This window comes from Macaca thibetana, chromosome 16 (genome assembly GCF_024542745.1).
Source record: "Macaca thibetana thibetana isolate TM-01 chromosome 16, ASM2454274v1, whole genome shotgun sequence".
Taxonomy (NCBI): Eukaryota; Metazoa; Chordata; class Mammalia; order Primates; family Cercopithecidae; genus Macaca; species Macaca thibetana.
In genome coordinates, this window is record NC_065593.1 from 3,561,471 (window position 1) to 3,582,029 (window position 20,559).

Below are 20,559 nucleotides of genomic sequence, written 5' to 3' on the forward strand. Positions count from 1 at the left end.
GTTGTCCCTTCTCTCCTCCCAGCTGTGTCCCCATCAGGTCCCTGGGTGGCATGGGAGGAGGATGGACTGTCCTCCAGGACCTGTTTGTTGTATGACAGGAGCTACAGCTTGGGTCTCCCTGCAAGTCTGGCACGTCTCACCTGCCCCCATCCTAGCCCCTGGTCCTCTCACAGCAAAGAAGCCTCCTCCCTCCCGACCCGCCGCCACACTGGAGAGGGGGCACAGGCGCGGAGAGGTTTCCTGTTCTGTGAAGGGCGGGCTCCCTGACTCCATTCATGCCCCCCTGAGCCCCTCCCTTCATTCCCATTCCCCAACCTAAACACTGGCCCGGCTCCCAGCTGAATCTGGTCGGAATCCACGGGCTGCAGATTTTCCAAAACAATCGTTGTATCTTTATTGACTTTTTTTTTTTTTTCTGAATGCAATGACTGTTTTTTACTCTTAAGGAAAATAAACATCTTTTAGAAACAGCTCGATACACACAATCTTCAGTGTGAAGCAATATACTAATAAGAACACTAGTCGTCTTAACATTTACAGTCTTCATATATATTATATATATGTATATGTATACATATATATACACTATATAACGAGGCCAGATATAATACACACGTTTACCATTTTACAGTCATATGTACAGGAAGTTGCTAGGGCGGCCCTGGGCTGGGGGCTGCATCAGGCCTATCGAAGCGTGGACAGAGCTGAGGACACGGACGGACAGGCAGACGGACTGGCAGGGACTGGCCCGGGCCGGTGGTGGCTGCGTGGGCAAGGGGCGTCGTGGTAGCCCCCTACCCGGCAAAGGCCCGGTTGGGGCTCTGCTGCGGGCGCACGACGCACGGCGGCGACACACGGGAGAAGCGAGCATGTTCCCAACATATATACATTCTATGTAACATATATATAGAGGGGTACACAGGTTTTGTACACGAATCTAGCGCTGTCCCTGCTCCCGTGCAGAGTGGGCGCGGCGGTCCCTGGTGGTGCACAACGGTCGCGCGTCCGCCGGAGGTGCGTTCTGGCCGCTTCTTGGGTTTTGCGCTCCCAGGCTGGGCTCCAGGGGTGGGGTGGACTGGAAAGGGGACGAACAGAGGCCAAAGGGTGTCCCAGTCCCGCCCACAACCTCTCGGAGAGCCCGCAACCCCTAACTAAGCACAGCCCAGGTCTACCCCGGCTTTGCCCGAAACGCACGACAGATCTGGCAAAGGCTGGGCGGAAAGGCCCCTGGAAGCGTTCCGCACGGTTTGTTCCAAAGGCTCAGGTCCCTCCAGCGCCTGCCTAGCCCGCTCTTAGAAAGGCTTCCTTTCTCCCCCGCCTAGTCCACGGAGCCAGGAGCCGCCCTCCGCCTCTTCCAGAACTGTTTCGACCCCCACCCCCAAGCCCAGGGCTCCCAGCTGCACGCCACGACCGACTGGGGTGGCGACAGCACCCACGTGGAATGTGTGCCACGTCGTCTTGAGATTCCAGAGGGGAAAAGCGTCCCCAGGCCAAAGCCGTCTCGCACCCTCGCCGGAGGCTGAGCGCCCCGGGGAGTCTGGCCGCTCCGCGGGCTCCCCCTCCGCAAGCCTGGCCCCTGGGGTGGGCAAGAACGCCCTGTGCCGTCCGGTTCCGGGAGCAGGCGGCTCCGGAACGGGTTTTCCTCCCAACCCGGGGCCGCAAGTCTGAGCCCTAGGCGGCCGGATCCACGATCCGGGACCCGGATCAAGGATCGGCTCTGGACCCGCACTGGGAGCAGCTCAAAGGCCCGGGGGCTGCGCAGGCGGCTCCTCTCCTTCGGCGGCGGGCGGGCAGGCGGGCTCCGGCGGCTCCTCCGGCCGTTGGGGTGGATTACAACGGCAGCCTCTGCAAAAGACGCCCGCCCACCCGTTACCCACGACCGCGGACCTCAAAGGCCACAGGCCCCGCCCCCGGTGTGGGCCCGCCCCCCAGGCCCCCGACCCAGGCGACGCTAGAGCGCGGCTGGGGTCTCCGCCCGAGGCCGTCGGCCCCACCCCTTCTGGCCCCACCCCATCCACCTTCACCTTTACCTCCGTGCCACCGTCCCGCGCCCCCGCCTGCTCCACTCTGTCACCTATCTTGGGGAGCTGCGGGGAGGCCGTCCCAGGGACGCCCTTCAGCCCCTGGCTGCCCATGCCCCGACGCCGGCGGGTTTTCGGCGGCTGCGGCGGCATCGCGCAAGTGGACGGGGACCTGAGCCGGACGGCAGCGGGGGCTCCTGGGGGTGGGCGGGGAGAGCTCCCTCCCTCTCGGGCTGGGCCCTGCGGGGCTGCGCAGCCAAGGGGCGGCGGACTGTGAAGGAGGTGCGAGGTGGGGCTCGTCTCCCGCTTGACACCCCTCCCCCTACAAAACACTGTGGTCCCCTACCTTATGTTTGGGACATTTCAAAGAAAAGTTCTCTTCGATGAATATGCAACCTGTGACCAAAGAGAAGTTTCGGTGGTTAGGACGGGGTGGAGGCTCACAGCTGTGGGGTTTTGTCGGCCGCCAGGAGGGGAGCCGCACTGCCCGCGCCGCTCTAGACTGCAGGGGCTCTTTTCCAAGAGTTAATCAGATCCTGCACAAAACCCTCCACACTCCACTCCACGGCGCGGGTGAGGCTCCTGGTCTGGCGGTCTTGACTCACCTCACCTCCTCCACTGAGCTTTTCCCGCTGAGTTCCACGAGCCGCCCCTCCTCACTTGAGGCAGTCCCTCCCTCCCTCCCTCCCTCCCTCCCGCCTTACTCTGCCAGCCGCACTTGTCACTGCCTCCTAAGAGGCTGACCTGGGTGATCTTCTCTTGCTCCTTGTTTCTTTTTCTTTTTGAGATGGAGTTTCACTCTGTCACCCAGGCTGGAGTGCAATAGCGCGATCTCGGCTCACTGCAACCTCCGCCTCCCGGGTTCAAGCGATTCTCGTGCCTCAGCCTCCCGAGTAGCTGGGATTACAGGCATGCACCACCACACCCGGCTAATTTTTGTTTTTTCAGTAGAGACGGAGTTTCACCATGTTGGCCAGGCTGGTCTCAAAATCCTGACCTCAGGTCATCCACCCTGCTTGGCCTCCCAAAGTGCTGGGATTACAGGCGTGAGCCACCGCACCCGGCCTTGCTCCTTGTTTCTTCCCTACTCTCAGGCAAGCTCCCAGAGGGCACCAGCTCTGTCTCCTTCCCTGGATGTATGCCCGGCCCCTGGAAGAGCTCACTGACTTCCAGTGAGCACGTCATGAACCCCTGTGGACGGACTGGTAGTGGTGTTGCAAGCCTGGATTTGAGCATCTGCTACTTATCTAAGCCTGTCTCCACATCTTGTAAAATGGGCATTATGCCACCTACTGTATGCCTGTCATGGAGATGGAAGGAGGGGAGTGTACAGAAACCACTCTGGCGGGAGCAGTGGCTCATACCTGTAATCTCAGCACTTTGGGAGGATGAGGTGAGTGAATCGCTTGAGCCCAGGAATTCAAGACTAGCCTGGGCAACATGGCAAAACCTCATCTCTATCAAAAATACAAACATTAGCCAGCATGGTGGTGCATGCCTGTAGTCCCAGCTACTGGAGAGGCTGGGGCGGGAGGATCACTTGAGCCTGGGAGGCGGAGGTTGCAGTGAGCTATGATTGTACCACTGCACTCCAGCCTAGGTAACACAGCCAGACCCTGTCTCCGATGAAATAAAACAAAACAAATAAAATAAAATTTAAAAATAAACCACCTTGCACATGTGTGGCATGCAGTGGGTGCAGGAGGCGGGGCAGAGAAGACAACCAAGCTTGGCCAGTGCTTATGCCCACCTAGGCCCGGGATGTGTTGCTATCTCAGCGAGGCCCCACTCCCCTGCCTGCTGCCACCTAGGGAGAAGCTGGCTTTTCCCCCAGGGAGCCCCCAGCCGCTAGTGCCCTTCTGGGCTCCCCTCCCCCCAAGCCTCACCAGCCACTGTTCTGAACCCCAGACCCAAAAGTAGCTGAAGGCTGGTGCTGTCTTCAACACAATCTTCCTTTCACACTGGAGCTGGCTCTGTGCAATGGCATCGTGACAGGGTGGTGGCCAGAAGGCAGGGCGGGGACAGCTCTGCAGCCCTGAGGGCAGGGCTGGGCGGTAGCAGGCCTCTCTTAGGCGGTCTCCCCTTGTCTCCAGAAGCTGGGAGTGCCTTGGACCTGGAAACTGCCATTCAGGGCCAGCAGCTGCAGATGTGCCACCGCTGTTCCCCTTCCCTTGGCTCAGGCAAGCCAGATGCGGTTCTGGGGCTGGACCAGATTTTCCAAAGACACTGGGCTACAACCCCAGGCCTGCCCCTGCACGCCTGGGTACTGCAGGCGCTCCCACCAAGGGAAGTTGAGGGTAGGAGGTTGCCACTTCCAAACTGGCTCCCTCAGCACTGCCCCAGCACCACCCCACATGGGGCACGGAGCGGGAGTGACTGGGCAAGGCCAATCCTCAATGATCTGGCTCCTGACCTGGTGCCTGCACCTGGGGAACCTGGGTGCTCACTGACAGGTTGGCCCCAGGGCCTGAGTGGGGAAAGGTTCAGACAGGACACTGGGGTGTAGCAGCCTCTGCCTGCTCTTCAGAGTCACTGCTTGTCTCCAAAGTGGGGTCCTTAACAAGGATTGGAAAGTGGCAAGATGAGTAGGCCAGGACAACGCGGTGCAGGGCAGAGGCTGGCAGCCAATGGGCAGCCCTGGTGCCCTGCAGTCCCAGTGCCTGATGCAGAGGCCTGGGGCTCCTCCCTGGCCAGACATCGGATCAGCCTGACCAGCCCGCTCCCTCAGTGCCCTCTCACTCCCACCCCACCCCCTGCCACCTGGCTGGCAGAGAGAGTCGCCCTGGGGGCCCTCCCTGTACCCCAAGCGCCCGTCCTCCCCACCTTCACTCTCGAGCTTACTTGTTCCCCCTCGCCTTCTCTGGCAGCTGTTCCTCGGTTTCCCAGGGGTCCACCCTCCTCCTCAGCCAGCTGTTCCATGGTGAACACAACCCCGCTATCTTGTCCCTTCCAGAGCTCTGATGAGCCCCTGCCTGCTGATGATGGGCGACACTCGGTCCTGAGCCCAGATGCCCACACTTTGTATGTCCACAGCGGCCTCTGCTGCAGTGTGGCCAAAGGGAACTGCCGTGTGTGTAGATGGCCTGGCAGAGCAGCCCTGTCCCCTCCTCGCACCCGGGTCCTTTGTGGTGTGGCTCTGCAGCTCACCCCGTGGAGAGGTGGCCTGCACTTCTCTGTGCTGGACTTGGGATCTGCTTTGGCTAACAGAACGTGGTGAAGTCCAGGACCTAGGCTGTGAGAGGCCCTGTGACCTCCACTCTCTCAGAGCCCTGCTGCCGCCATGAGGACGCACCCAGGCCAGCCTGCTGGAGGATGAGACCGCATGGAGCAAAGGCAAGCTGGTCCAGCTGGGGCCACCCTAGATCATCCTGCTCCCAGCAGAGTCTGTAGCCAACTCATGCCCTTTTGAGGAATAATGAAGGGCTGGCGCTGGAGAAATGAAGCTGGGCCTGGAAGGGCCAGTAGCTCTGCAGCAGCAGCTAATAACTCCATTTGCACGTCCGTATCCTACTTCTCCCCTTCACGGGGAAGCTGGGCATCAGGCTTGCCACCTCCCTCTCCCTCATCATCAAGTCCCATGGATTCTGTGCCAACGCAGTCTCTGAGGTGTATGTCTCCATTTACAGCATTCCCAGTCCCTTTCCTGCCTCAATCTTCATGGCGCTACAGGGATCCCTGTTATATGAGGAATCCTTCTAGGATTTTACCTGAAACAAAAGTTCTCTTGCTCAAAGCCTAGTATACAAGTCCCACCACTAAATAGTTTCTGCCCAGCTCCCCCGATTTTTTGAGGCCTGGCTTAAATGTCACCTCCTCCTGGAAGTCTTCCTAGGTTTCTTCCTGGTTCAGACAGGATGAACCTCTCCCACAGTGCACTCTACTTCCTGTCTGGTCTCTCTAACTGTGGCCAAGAACCACGGTTTTGCTGTCTGTCCCACTCAAGGGTAAGCCCCTTGGGGGACTGGGTAGCGCTAGGGTAGGAGAAAGAACGTAGGCATGGAACAAGAAAGCCAGGGCATTAAGTCCTGGGACTGTCCACGCCATGCTGTGTGCTGTGGGTGAGGCAGCCAATCCGTGAAGATGGCTGGAAACAACATGGGCCTGTCGCAGGGCTGGGAGTGGAGCTGGCGCTAAGTTAATCACTGTGGAAGGAGGAATGCAACTCGTGGCAGCTATTAAGAGGAGTGCGGCCACATGCCTGGGCAAGTGGCAGGGTCCATGTTAAACTCTGGCTCACACTGCTCAGAGTGGGAGGGTGGAGCCAGTGAGAATCCTCCCCGACCCAGCTCCAGCAAGCCCCCTCCCCACTGGGTGTGGGCAGCTCAGCCCCTGCCAAGGAACTGTCAGCACTCGGAAGTCCTCTGTGTCCTCCCTGGGGCAGCTCCACTGGGCTGACACTGGCCGGGGACCCAGCAGGCAGGTGGGGTACAGGCTGTGGTCCCCTCTGTCCAGGCAAAACCAGCAGGGCATCAGGTGAGGAGGGGAGGCAGTAGGTGGGGCTGCTGGGAGAGTGATGGGAGTCTGGGGGACCTGGGCTCTGTCCGCTGGGAGGTGGGTTATGACTTCACCTCTTTCCAGGCCAGAGTTGGGAGGGATTGAGGGTACAGGGGAGAGGTCACAGAGGCTGGACCCAAAACAGGACTGAGGCAGCACTGTGTGGGTAGTGTTTATTTCACTCTCCTCCCAGCAGCTCTGCAGAGAAGAGGCTATTAATCTCCATCATACAGGTGGGGAAACTGCGTGCAGAGATACTGACCAACTTGCTCAAGACCACACATTAAAAACACTGCTAGGGGCCGGCCGCAGTGGCTCACGCCTGTAATCCCAGCACTTTCGGAGGATAAGGCAGGCAGATCATGAGGTCAAGAGATTGAGACCATCCTGTCCAACACGGTGAAACCCCGTCTCTACTAAAAATACAAAAATTAGCTGAGCGTGGTGGCACACACCTGTACTCCCAGCTACTTGGGAGGCTGAGCCAGGAGAATCGCTTGAACCCAGGAGACAGAGGTTGCAGTGAGCCAAGACCGCACCACTGCACTCCAGCCTGGAGACAGAGTGAGACTCCGTCTCAAAAATAAATAAATAAATAAATAAAAATGGCCGGGCGCGGTGGCTCACGCCTGTAATCCCTGCACTTTGGGAGGCCGAGGCGGGCGGATCACGAGGTCAGGAGATCGAGACCATCCTGGCTAACCCGGTGAAACCCTGTCTCTACTAAAATACAAAAAATTAGCCGGGCGTGGTGGCGGGCGCCTGTAGTCCCAGCTACTCCGGAGGCTGAGGCAGGAGAATGGCGCGAACCCGGGAGGCGGAGCTTGCAGTGAGCCGAAATGGTGCCACTGCACTCCAGCCTGGGCGACAGAGTGAAGACTCCGCCTCAAAAAAAAAAAATAAAATAAAAATAAATAAATAAATAAATAAATAAAAATAAACACACTACTAGGAGCCAGCATGGCTGCGCACATCTGTGGTCTCAGCTGCTCGGGAGGCTGAGGTGGGAGGATGATTGAGCCCAGGGGGTTAAGGCTGCAGTGAGCCATGATTGCACCCCTGCACTCTAGCTTGGGTGACAGAGCAAGACCCTGTCTCAAACAAAAACGAAAACCCCCACTATCACTAGGGTTTGAATCCAGGCCAAAGTTGGCCCCAAATCTCCCCAAACATTGTTGTCACCAATGACGAATATTGTACCATAAGCAACTGCTTTCTTTGGATGAAATAAGGAATGTCTCTGAGCCTCAGTTTCCCCACCTGGTCGATAAAGGTAAGGGCTCTTGGGTAGCTCCAGTCCATGCAGTGTCACTCTGTGTGCCCAGTGATAGTAGGGGCTTAATAAATGTTTGTGGAACAAATGAATGCATGAGTGAGAGGAGGGACTTGGGGGGAGGATGAGGGGAGCCTGGACCTACCTCCAGACCCCGTTACCCTGCTTCAGAGCTTCCACAATTGCTCCTTGTGGCCAACAGGAGATCATGGGTCTCAGTCTCTGTTTTGAATCTCATCACCCCCAACTCATTTGGTTTTTGCTGTCATAGTAGTGCCTTTCCCCTTGTCTCTGCTCAGTGAACTCCTACTCATCCTTCAAAGGCCCAACCCCCAATGCCCCTTTCTCTCTGAGGCCTGAGATCCTCCCCGCCCCTTGGCAATGACGGCTCCACAGACAGCATTCCACATTGTAATTTACGCCTCTATCTTCGCTCACTGCTCTGGGCACTCCTCAAGCAGGTGACTGGGGAATGCCTCATTTCCATGTCCCTGGCATTGCCCAGCAGAGGTCTATGCGGACAGAAAGATAAAGAATTGCTGGGGCAAGAGAGGAGGGAAACTGAAGAGTGAGATGGGGCCTGGGTTTGGGGAGCTGTGCCCAGGGTCCCCCTGGACTGTTTGGATGGGCTCCAATGCCCTCCTGTTCCCGGGCGGGCTCGTACCTGCATCGCTGGCACACGGGTAGTGGTAGGTGTGGATGCATCCTTTGTGGCAGCACCCAATGGTGGCCCCGGCTTCTTGGCAGCTGGAACACGTCTGATGAAGAGAAAGGAAAGGCAAGTGAGTCTCCAGTTGGAGCCCAGCCCTCAAGCTTTACATGCTGGTAGGCTGAGTGCAGTGGCTCATGCCTGTAATCCCAGCACTCTGGGAGGCCAAGGTGGGAGGATCGCCTGAGTCTAGGAGTTTGAGACCAGCCTGGGCAACATGGTGAAACTCTGTCTCTGCAAAAAATAGTGAGGGGTGGTGGTGTGCGCCTGTAGTCCCAGCTACTCAGGAGGATTAGGTGGGAGGATTGCTGGAGCCTGGGAGGTCGAGGCTGCAGTGAGCTGAGATTACACCACTGCCTGTACTCCAGCCTGGGCACCAGAGTGAGACCCTGTCTCAAAAAAAAAAAAAAAAAAAAAAAAAAGCCTTACAGGCTGGCCGGCCAGCTGTGGTCCCCGCCTCCCTTCTCCAAAATGGTGCCTGAAAATCTCCCAGGAGGCTCAGCACTGGGGTGCACATGCCCACAAGCGTGGGTCATTTAGCACCACCTGGACTGGTACATTGGGTAGGGAGACCCCCTTGAGCCAGTGATGCCAGTTACCACCATGGCTGTGGCTACCAGTCAGCATCTGCTGCATGCTTTCTGCGTGCCGGGTGTGGTGTGTGTCCTTGTCCGCTGGCTCACTCTTTTTTTTTTTTTGAGACAGTTTTGCTCTGTCGCCCAGGCTGGAGTGCAAGAGCATGGTCTCGGCTCACTGCAACCTCCGCCTCCTGTGTTTAAGTGATTCTCCTGCCTCAGCCTCCCGAGTAGCTGGGATTACAGGCACGTGCCACCACACCCAGCTAATTTTTGTATTTTTAGTAAAGACGGGGTTTCACCGTGTTGGCCAGGCTGGTCTCAAACTCCCGACCTCAGGTGATCTGCCTGCCTAGGCCTCCCAAAGTGCTGGGATTACAGGTGTGGCCACCGCGCCCGGCCCACTGGCTCTAACGGCCCTCTGTGGGCCCCTTTCCTTAATCTCACTTGACAGATGATGGTGAAACTGAGGCTTCCCATTCCAGGCAACAGTGAAGGCATCAGCGTGGTTTTCGACCCTTTCTGGCAGCAGGAGCACTGAAGCTAGGCTGGGACTGTTTTACCTAGGATGAGACCTGCACCCTCCAGGGGACCGGCTCTCAGACCTGTGAGAGGAGGCGGTGACGTGGTAATCCCTTGAGATGCTGACTTCATGTAAATCTGATGCCGTCCTCCTCTAAGTCTCAAAAAACTGTCCTCCGCTGAGCTTGGGGCCTGCCCCACACCTGGACCAGCTGCTTGGAGTGGACATGGCCGGGACAGGACAGTCACGCCAAAAAGGCCCTTGGAAGAGTGAAGCAAACCTGAGGCCGGGGAGGGAGAAGTCACCAGGTGCCAGAGGCACAGCGCCACCGTGCTGGGGGCAGGGGGTGAGGTAGCGAAGGCAGCAGAAGGGCGGCGGCCTGTGCCCAGGTGCAAAGCCAGTGAAACAAATGACAATAGCTTCCTATGTGCCAGGCATGGCTGGAAGTCTCATGCCCACAGCAACCTTGTGATGGGATTACTGTTATTTTACCCAGGTTACCAATGACAGCAGAGGCTGAGTAACCTGCTGGAGGGCTCCAGGCTGGTCTCTGACCCCCACAGCTGGCTCCAGGCTGGAGCAGGGGCCCACAGGACCCCACATGCTCAGGGTGGGCGCTCCATCCCACCCACAGCAGCTGAGAAATGTCAGAACGCTCCCCTCCCCGCTGCCCACACTGGGAGTGGGCTCTGGAGTTTGTTCTAGAATTTCAGGTTTTCAGTTCAGGGTTGAGGCCTTCTTCCTGCCTGGTCTGGGATGGCCTCCTGGGGATCTGGGGTCCAGCGTCCCCAATTGCTAACCCAAAAGGGATGATGACACACAAGCCGGCCGCTGTCCGTGAGTGGCCCTCAGTGTCTGGATGTTTAAGGTTTATGGGGGTCCTCTGGCTGTAGGCTTCTCTCCACTTACTGCATGGAGGCCCCAACCACCCTCAGGCAGGCATTTGAATGGCATTTTAGATGTGAAGAAACTGAGATGCAGAGAGAGTGAGGCCTCAGGCCCTTCTGACCCCAGCTACCCAAGAGGAGGGCAGGGGCTGTAGCATGTAAACCCTGCCACAGGTGGGGCCTCTGCAGACACCGCCCAGCCCCCGAAAGATGCCTGGAGCCTGCTATGGGTTCCTCTCACCCCAAGCATTCCATGGCCAGGCCCCATCTGGATAGGAGGTAGGGGTCTACAATGGTTTTGGGGGAGGGGCAGGCAGGGCTCAGAGACAGCAGGTGGGGGCAGCTCCCAGAAAGCGCCGTCGAGGGAGAAGGCTATGGAGCCCTCCACGAGGGCTGGCTCAGAGGTTCTGCCCTCCAGAGCACAAAAGTGAGGTCAAGGGACCAAGGGGTGTGGCAGTGCTGGGGCCGGGATGCAGCTGCACCCCAAACCCCTTCCACATGCCAGACAGGTCCCACATGATCCATAGAATCCCACAATCCTGCTAACAGGGTTTGACATTGTGAGGTTCTCAAGAGGATGCGTGACTCGCCTGGAGCTATGGAACTAGCCCTCAGCAGAGCTGAGATTTGAATCGGGGTCCAAGGAGCGTGGTGCCCCCAAGCCACTGAGGCAGGAAGGGGTGGTGAGCCAAAAGTGACCCTGGGAAGCCCCCGACCCTGCCCATTCTTCCAGGATGTCCCATCTCTCTGGCAGGGTGTTCCTGGTTCCGACCTTCCCGGGGCGGCCCCAATCATGCAGGCTGTCAGGCCATTTTTGGAGCATGGCGCAATGGACAGGCATGGGCTGGGCTGGCGAGTTCCAGCCCCCGTGTGGCATAGGGAAGCTAGCGCCTCTCCAACACACACGGTCTCCTCAGTCCAGCAGGACCTTGTGTGTGCATGGGTGGTAAGACACCCACGGGCGGCCGGGCGCGGTGGCTCAAGCCTGTAATCCCAGCACTTTGGGAGGCCGAGGCGGGCGGATCACAAGGTCAGGAGATCGAGACCACAGTGAAACCCCGTCTCTACTAAAAATACAAAAAATTAGCCGGGCGCGGTGGCGGGCGCCTGTAGTCCCAGCTACTCAGGAGGCTGAGGCAGGAGAATGGCGTGAACCCAGGAGGCGGAGCTTGCAGTGAGCCGAGATCGCGCCACTGCACTCCAGCCTGGGCAACAGCGTGAGACTCCGTCTCAAAAAAAAAAAAAAAAAGACACCCACGGGCTGGGGACAGGATGGGGCGGTCGGTGCTCAGGGCTGACCCCTCCTCCCTTCGGCCGGCCAGTGCTGCCTGCAGGGAACATGGAGACGACCTGATCCCAGCCTGGTGGGATGTGAGTGTCAGGGAGCATGGAGGCAGCTCGTGGTGAGGATGCTTGACCGAGGACGCCGTGGGGACAAGGCTTTCAGGAATGGGGCTGTGAAGCAGGGGAGGTGGCAGCCAGCTGGGGCTGGTGATCTGAGGGTCATTTTTTGATGACAGGAGAGACAAACCTGTTTCAAGGTGCTGGGAAGGAGCCAGTAATATGAGAGAGTGAGAGAGAGAGAGTGTGAGAGAGAGAGAGTGTGAGAGAGAGAGAGCGAGAGAGAGAGACAGAGACAGAGACAGAGACAGAGACAGAGAGGCAAAACATCACTGTAACTGGGAAGGGGAGAGAGAAGAGGCCCAAGGCCACCATCTGCTGGGCAAGCAAGGCCCGTGGCACCAGGAAGCTGCAGGTGTCCTGTCGGGGTGAGCCTTCCTCTGAGGCGGAGGGTGGAGTGAGGTGGGCAGGGCGTCTGGGTGTGGAGAAGGTCTCTAGCCATCCCCATGGGCAGTGGGAAGCAGGTGCTCAAGACACACTAGGAGGCGTGGGCGGCTAACACAGTGGGCCCCCACCGGGACCCTGGTTTGGCCAGGCAACGTTACGGCAACCGTTAGGAGCAGGGGTTGCTCAGAGGGGCTGCAGGGGTGTACTGTGAGGAGCAGCTGGGCAGCACCGCAATGGGGGAGGAGGCTGGGCAGGGATGGGGTGAAGCCACCCGCTGGGGCCACTCTGCCACGTCACTGAATCACTCAGATGCAGGCAGTGTTTGTCCCGAGCCTCTGGCTCCCCTGTGACCTCAGCTGCACATAGCCGGCTGAAGGAAGGAGTGGAGGGGGCGGGACTCAGGGCAAGGGCCACTCAGAGAAGGCTGCAGGCGTCCCCATTGAGAGCCACCACACAGCACCGGGAGCGCCACTCCATGAAGTCTGGATGAGGCAGTGGAGTCGGGGCTGAGTGTGGGGCAGGAGCGTGGCCCCGGGGGAGAGGTGGATCCCACCGCCCCCACTGGCCCCTCCCTCAGAAGGGCACAGAGGTACCGTATGGTGCTGGGGAAGTGGTGACACCATTAAGAACGTCAGCCCGCTGTCACCAGAGCCACCAGGCCCCTCTGCACCTACTGTCACAGGGCTGCTGCGCTCGGTGGGCTCGGAGGTGCCCTCCTTTAACCCTCCCGACCCTCCTCCATGGGCACCCTCACACCCACGTTAGGGGCGAGGGGGACGGAGGCACAGAGAGGGCAGGTCACAGCCCCAAAGGTGCATGGCAGCGTGGCCCCTGAGTTCCCTCTCTCACGTTGGCGCTCAGTGACTATGGCTTCCAAAGCTGGTCTCAGAGCCAGTGGCAAGAGGGTCCGGGTCTGCCCCGCCCTGCCTGTTGTGACTGTGTGACCCCGTGGACTGTCCTGCAGAGGGAGGAACCCTGTGACTGGGTCCATGCACCAAGCCTGTGTCGCCGGGGAGGGTCTTCCCCTGAGCCCCTAGCTCCATCCCAGAGGCGACGGAGACAGGAACAGAGGGTGGGCAACTTGCTCTTGCACCGCCCAGGGCTGTCCTGGCGTTCAGTCTTGGGAGTCCTCCTGTTCTCTGGGCCTCGGCATCTCTGGTGACAGCATGGGGAGCGGCCCAGTGGACTCTGGGTGGGGCTGGAGCCTGAAGATGCCAGGTGAGTGGGAGAGTGGCGGCGGCTGGGCATAGGGGCCACAGGGGGACAGGGTAGGCGAGTGTGACCTGCCTTAGCCAGACGGGTGCCTCCACTTCCCCCACACACCCCGGAGAGGCTGAGGACTCTGCAGATCATCCCAAGACTGCAGACGCATCTGGCCCACACTGTAGCACTAGAGAGAAAAGGGGCTCCCCCGACTGCCTGCCTGCCTGTCCTTTGGAACCCCACACTCCCCACCCTGGCTGGGCTGGCCTCTTACCATGTCCACGGCCACCTTCATGGCCTCCTGCAGCCCAAAGAGCTTCCCAGCCACCAGGTAGACGCCGCCGGTCCACACGGCACAGGCCTCGTGCACCCAGTGCTCCTGCGCCTCCCCACCGGGCTCCGCCGGGGCCTCCTTGCTGCACTCGTGTTTGCGGCCCTTGTCGGCTGGGGCTGCCTCCTCGCCCCCATCCTCCCGGCCATCACAGCAGTAGCAGCTCTGCAGCCTCCGGGACAGGCCCCGGGCACTGGTGCGCAGTGGGCCCTGCTTGGCCGGGTCGGCTGGGCCGTCAGGCCTGGGGGGCTTCCCGGCAGCGGTGGTAGCTGCACACTCAGGACCTTTGAGTGTTCTCTCAAGTGGCAGCGAGGCCTCCTCACAGGTGCCTTCTGGCCGCACCTTCTCCTTGAGTTTTGGCTTCTTTTTGGGGAGGCAGTGTTCAGGGTAGTAGGGCCCACAGAGGTCCCCAAGGTCCTTGAAATTGGCCGGGTTTTGGCAGAGGCAGCAAACAAGGCAAGAGGTACTCAGGGCCTTGGAAACCACAGGCCCCAAGTGCATCGTGGAGGAGAGGGGCAGGGAGGGCCGTGGCTGCAGGATGGAGCCTCCAGGGAGCGTGGCCAGGGAGGCCCCAGCTGCATCCAAGGAGAAGGAGGATGAGGATGAGGAAGAGGAGGCAGAAGAGGAAGGCTTCCTGTGGGGCTTGGGCGCATCTCCAGGGGAGTTGACAACAGTGCATATGGTGGTGAAGGCATCTCGCTTCTCCACCCGCACGAAGGGTGAGAAGGCGGGGGTCCGGCTGTCTGACCTCAGCCGCTTGCAAGAGGAAATGTACTTGAGGCGGATTTCAGGCTCTGCGGGATCCAGGGGCAGCACCTGCTGCTGCCGTCGTCGCTTGGCACGCCCCTTACAGGGTGAAGACGTGGTGTTCTTGGCCCGGCCCCGAGTGAGGCGCTTCCGCTTGGAATAGCTGCTGTAGTTGGTGTGGCCTGGCTGTTTCTGTGCCCTTGTCTGGGGCTGGCAGGGCCGGCCCTCAGGGGACTGGGAGGTCAGGCCCAGCTCCTCCATCTTTGGCTTCTTGCCTCCTCCACCAGAGTTGTCCTCGATGGCCCCTTGTGTGCCACTGGCCCTGTCTCGGGGAGTCAGGAGCAGAGTCGGGCCAAGATAGGGCCGCTTCTCCAGTGGGCCTTTGGAGAGTCCAAGGGCCCCTGCCCGGCCTTTTCGGCTCCTCTTCTTAGGCGCCAGGGCAGTCCCCCCGGGCTGCAGGGCCTCTGGGGATGTGAAGGCCTCAGTTTTGAAACAGTCAGTCGAAGACAGTTTCTTACTGTTCATGAGTTTGCCTTTTAAGGATCTGTTGGTTGGATTTCTGCATAACAGATCGGCCCCAGAAGAAGCTGGGACCTTCTGCCCGGTGCCCACATTTACCAGGCCTTCTTCCACCCCCACTGGGCTGCCCCCAGCACCCTTGAGCCCACGGTCTTTCTCGGAAAGGGATGGGCTCAGAGGATTACCAGGAGAGGCCCCTGGCGCTTTACATACGAACTTCTTGAGGCTGGGCGAGGTGATCTTCTGCACAATGGCTTCCAGCTTCAGGCCCCGGCCCTTCCGGGGCGGCAGCACCTTGGTCTTCATGGCCCCCTGGAAGGCCGCCCGAGAGGTGAGCTTGTGGCAGGCGTCGGGGGTCTCCGGGGGTGGGGGCTTTGTGGCGGGCTCACCATTGCCCTTGGTGGGCTTGGCTTTCTTGGGAGAAGACATCCTCTTGAAGAGGGTGGGAGAACCCTCAGGCCTCTCCTCCTTCCCATCTCCCCCATTGCCACTGGCATTGCTGCTGCTGCTGCTGCGGCTCCGCAAGACCAGGTTCCGCTTCTTGGTGGGGACCGGCGCCATGAAGGCTGACTTCCTTTTGAGTGCATGGAGGGGTCGGTCAGAGAGCTTGCTGCCTGCACCAGGTTTGGGGACCCTTGCCCGCTGGCTCACCCTGCCCTCCTTCTGGGGGCTGCCGGAGACCTTGAATGTGGTGGGCAAGTGGCTGTTGTCAAGGAGCTTCTTGGTGGCACGGCAGTTGGGGAGCCGGCCCTCAGAGGGCCTCCGCCGCTTGGAGTGGAATATCTCCTGGGTTTTGGTGCGCGACCGAAGGATCATGGAGCGCTGGTCCTTGCCAGGCGTGCTGGGCGAGTCCGTCTCCTTGGTCTTGGAGCCCATTGGGCTGCTGTCGGAGGCCACAGGCAGGGCGGCCGGGTTGCTGGGACTGGAGGCAGCCTTGGGTGAGGGCTTCCCCACCCGCTTGCCCGACTTAAAGGCGGCTCGCTGCTTGCCCCCCAGTTTGTCTGGGGGTGCAGGGGTGGTGGTCAGGCCTGGAGGCCCGGGTGTGCGGGGCTCACTCAGGGCCGTGAGAGAACGGGTACACATCCTGGGGAGCCCTTCTGAGGCCCCCCGGCCTGGGGCTCCGGCCCCTTCCATCTGTCCCTGTGGGGGCCCTGTGCAGGATTCAGGGAGCAAGAGGTCTTTGGGCAGCGCTGGTGCCCTGCATGGGGAGTCCTCGGCCTCGGGGAGCCCCCGGTGCACCCGACGGCTCCGTAAGCTTTTGCCCCGTGGCACAGGCTCTTTCTTCGCAATGGGTGCCTCAGGCACAGCAGGCTTGTTGGGCTTCTGGGCCAGAGAGGCGTCCGAGGTGGTGGAATCCCCTGGAGCTCGCTCCCCATCGGGCCCCTCTTCACCTGGCTTCATGTGGGACAGAGAGGACTCAAACCAGCTCTGGACCTTTGACTCAGTGCCCACGGTGGGGCCCAGCAGGATGACGGACTCCCCTGAGAGATGGCACGGAGAGCCCCAGCCGGCCTTGGAGTCCAGCACCTCCTCCACCTCCTCCTTGGTGCAGATGAGTGGGGCCTTGGGTGACAGCGGGTCCTGCATGCCGGGCCTCTGCTCGGGGCTGCCCAGGAGCTCACACAGGGAGGAGTACTCCTCCTCAGCTTCCAGGTCCTCCTTCCTGCTGGTGGGCGGCAGCAGTGGGAGGTCCCCGAAGTCGGCGGTGGAACAGCAGTGCCGGCTGTCCTCCAGCCACCGGTCAGCCTTGGCCACCTCGGGGCACTGCAGCAGCCCACCTGCCTCCTCCTTCACCCCACCCGCCTCCTCCTGCTTGAAGTCCCCGGGCAACGAGGCCACCTTCTCCCCAGGGGGGTCCTCCTCCTGGAAGCCCAGGCAGGCCGAAGCCTCATGGGTCTCCCCTTTGCTGACGCCATCTGAGGCCTTCCCACCTTGCTCCAGGCCCTTGGTGAGCTCGCCAGGGTGCAATCCCCACCTGGGACAAGCATCCCCCAGGTTTTCCTCTGGCCAGGCAAAGGGGTTGGCACTGTCCGCTGAGCTGGCAGCGGTCGTGTCCGGGAAACAGTCAAAAGCTGCTGTGGTAGGGTCTGGAGCAGGAGCCCCAAGGGTGGGCTTGGTGCCAAAGGAGAGAGGACCAGTTGTCTTTTTGGGGTCAGGGGTAGCGAAGGCCACAGAAGGGTCTTCAAACAGCCCTGGGCTGAAGTCCTTGGCATTGCCGCCCTTGTCCAGCTGCAAGGAGTCAGGCAGGGCTTCTGGCTCCCCAGGCCGGGGCCACGCACCCTTGGCCACAGAGTCCAGGCAGGCGCTGTGGTTCTCCAGTGAGAAGGGTGGCTTGCTGCTGTCCTTGGCCAGGCTGGGTGCTTCAGCCCAAGCTTTGTCGGCCTTCTCACCGATGGCTTCCTGCAGCCCCAGGATCTCGGAGGCCAGGTCCTCCTGTGCCAGGGCACTGAGCAGCAGCCGCGGACAGTCCCGCTCACCCGCCACGAACTTCGAGAAGCTGTCGAGTGGGAGACTGCTGTGCAGGCTCTGGAAGGAGTCGTCAGATTTGGTGGACATGTCATCAGGAGAGGTCACGGAACAGGTGGACACAGATTCGGGCTTGGCCTTCGAGTTGCTGTTGACCCTGGCAGGGCTGCCACGGGCCTGGTTGCAGTAGAGAAAGCTGCGCTCCAGTGGGTCCTCGGAGCCGCTCAGGTAGTCGGCCTCCTGTGGCTCTGCATGCGTGGACTGTGGCGTGCTGCTCAGCGGCTCTGACAGCGGTGTGCCTGCGGGCTCAGCCGAGTAGCCACTGCCTTCGGGGCTGCAGTGCTGGCTTTTGTGCTGCTCCGGGGTCCTGGACACGAGATTCTTGACACTTTTCTTTTGCGGCACGGCAGCCTTGGAGAGTAGCAGCTGCTGGACGGTGTTGGAGATGTTCTCCACCTGTGAGGTCAGCGCCGTGAGGCTCTGCAGGCTGAGATCCGACAGCAGGTTCTCGGGGAGCTTGTCCTTCTGAAGGGGCTTGCAGTTGCCAGCCTGGGTGTCTGCGGAGCTGGTGGCATCCGTTGGGGAGGGATTGAGCAGGGGCATGAAGTGACTGTGGTCAGTGATCCCCGCAGGGAAGGCCCCGGTGCTGAGCGGCTGCTGGCTGTAGGGAAAATTCTCCAGGTTTGGCATCAGTGGCGACGGCGTGGAGCTGTAGGAAGGCGAGCGGCCCACGGAGCGGGCGGGTGAGTGGCTGGAGCTGGGGCTGAAGGTCTGGTAGTACTGCTCCGGGGTCCGGACAGCTGCGTCCGGCTGGCAGTAGCCCTGGCCTTGCTGCCCGTAGTGCTGATACTTGGCAAGGTTTTGGTAATGGAGGGTTTCCTGGGCATGGTGCCGGCTCTGAAGGGCTTGCTGCTGCTGCTGTTGCTGCTGCTGCTGCTGCTGGTGGTCATAGCTGAGGCGGCTCGACTGATAGGCGTGAAGATTCTGGACCCGCTGCCCTGGGGCCAGGCTGGAGCTGGCGGTCAGTGACCTGTCATGGGGCTGGGCAGTCGGCGCTGTGCAACTCTTATAGGAGTGGGCACCCTGCCCACCGCCCTGGACAGAGGAGGAGTAGGTGGAGGAGGTAGGGAAGGACTGGGAATGCTGAGGAAAGTGGGTACTCTGGGGGAAGGGCAGAGGGGAGGCAATGTCGTTCTGCAGCTTCTGCCTTTGGAGCTTGGGGTATGCCAGGGGCTGCTGGGGCGGCGGTGGCTGCTGGACGTGCAGGGAGTGAGTCCGAAAGGGCACCTGGGCGCCCTGCTCTGCATACTGCCTGCTGGAGGGCACTGCTGTCTTTTTCATCAAGTTCTCATCATACTTGGTCACCCCCGCTGGTAGGGGCTGCGGCTGTGGGGGTGGTGGCTGTGGGGCACCCCAAGCCTGCAGGCTCTCCTCACCAGCATAGCGGCCCGGGTAAGGGCTGCTGTCCTGGACGCCATAGCCAGGGAAAGCCGGCCTTCCCTGCAGGGCCTGCTGCGTGGGCAGGGCCTTGCTGCCTCGGTGGTACTTGTCGGCGGCCACTGCGGCCGCTGTGCCAGAGGGCGTGCCAGCGCCACCCTCATAGCTCGGGTAAGGCTGCGGGTTATAATATTCCTTGGCGAGCAGCCGCTGCCGGTCGCAGCTTAGCCCGGCCTGACTCGGCTGCCTGTAATTCTCCAGGCGTGATGTTTCCTGCGAGGTCTGCTGGTAGTTCTGTTGTTTGCCATGGAAACCACACCTTTCTCGAAAAGACTGCATGACTCGGGCTGGTTATCTGTGAAAAGAAAAAGGGAGGGAGGGAGGGAGGACGGGCAGGGAGGAGGCAGAGGATGAGCGATTCAGATGGGCCACTTCCTTTTGCCTCAGAAAGCACCCTCCCACCCACCTCCCCACCCTGCCTGCTCCCCCGCGCAGCTCTTAATATTCCCCCCTTCGCCTGAGCCTCCCTACCAGCTGTGCGCATATTGACAACTTCTGTGTCAGGGAGGTGTGCTCTGTAATTCCCGCTCCCACATTGCCTGCAGCTGAGCCTTGCCAAGGACAGCCACCGACACGGGAGGCAAAACCGGCTGCCCAGCGCCAGGTCACTGGGGAGCTACCCGCACCCCCACCACCAGCTCCTCCCCACTGTCCCCCACCCACCACTCCCAGCCCTTCCTGACAGCTCAAAAGCATTTAGCAGAGCAATTCCCGCTCCCTCGTCCCCTGGGGCCTGCTGGATCCTGTAATCTAGTCCCTTCGTGGCCGTGTTCAAGCATGACCCAGCCGTGCTGGGGACTGAGGAGGGTCTGCTCCTGTCCCAGGGAGGCCGCTTGAGCACACACACACGCGTGCACACAGGCATATGTATGCTCACACACACACGCACACGCATGCACACACACACACCTCCTCTATCACTGCCACGCCATCTGGAATCTGTCTGTTCCTTCTAGCAGACGTCGATTAGGGGCTGCCAAGCCACTGTAGACATAAAACGTCCCCTCCTCTGACTCCCAGGAACGCAAGACGGCAGCACCTGCCTCCTGTTTTTGATATCATAGGTGCATAAACAGATTACGTGGCCCAGAGTGAGGGAGTGCATACTAATGGGGCTAGAGATGCAGTCCACGGCCACGGCCACGGAAGGGCACAGCCCAGCCCCACCCGCATGGGGTGACGCAGCCCTGTCCCTCCTGGCCAGCCCCTCCCCACCTCTGCAGGTGGGGGCTGGGGCAAGCAACGCCTAAGAGCCCGTGTGGTTATGATTTGAGGGGCTGGGGCTCAGACGGGGGTCTAACCTGCCCCTGCCCCTTCCCACAGAGCAGAATCCTGGGTCAGGGAAGGACCCGGGGTGGGAGCCTCTCAGAGCAGAGCATCTGCCGGCCCGGCATCCAGGGTAAAGGCTCTCCCAGTTGACTTGCTGGCCAGGCCACCCCAGAAGACCCCTCAAAGAGGGATGGAAGAAAGAGGAATGCCCAGGTTTTGGAGGAAGTACATGGAGGGGCTGGCCATTGGCCGAGTCC

General features: G+C 60.4%; 1 protein-coding gene across 1 annotated transcript; it reads right to left on the reverse strand.

Moving 5' to 3' along the window:
• Positions 1-369: 369 nt before the first annotated feature.
• Positions 370-20,230, reverse strand: RAI1 (retinoic acid induced 1). Its single transcript, XM_050763381.1, has 5 exons — positions 19,943-20,230; positions 13,748-19,328; positions 8,453-8,546; positions 2,368-2,417; positions 370-1,845 (listed from the first exon to the last, which is right to left on the reverse strand). Exons 2-5 carry the CDS (start codon positions 19,310-19,312, stop codon positions 1,831-1,833), a joined length of 5,724 nt encoding a protein of 1,907 aa, XP_050619338.1. The 5' UTR covers positions 19,313-19,328; positions 19,943-20,230; the 3' UTR covers positions 370-1,830.
• Positions 20,231-20,559: the final 329 nt, after the last annotated feature.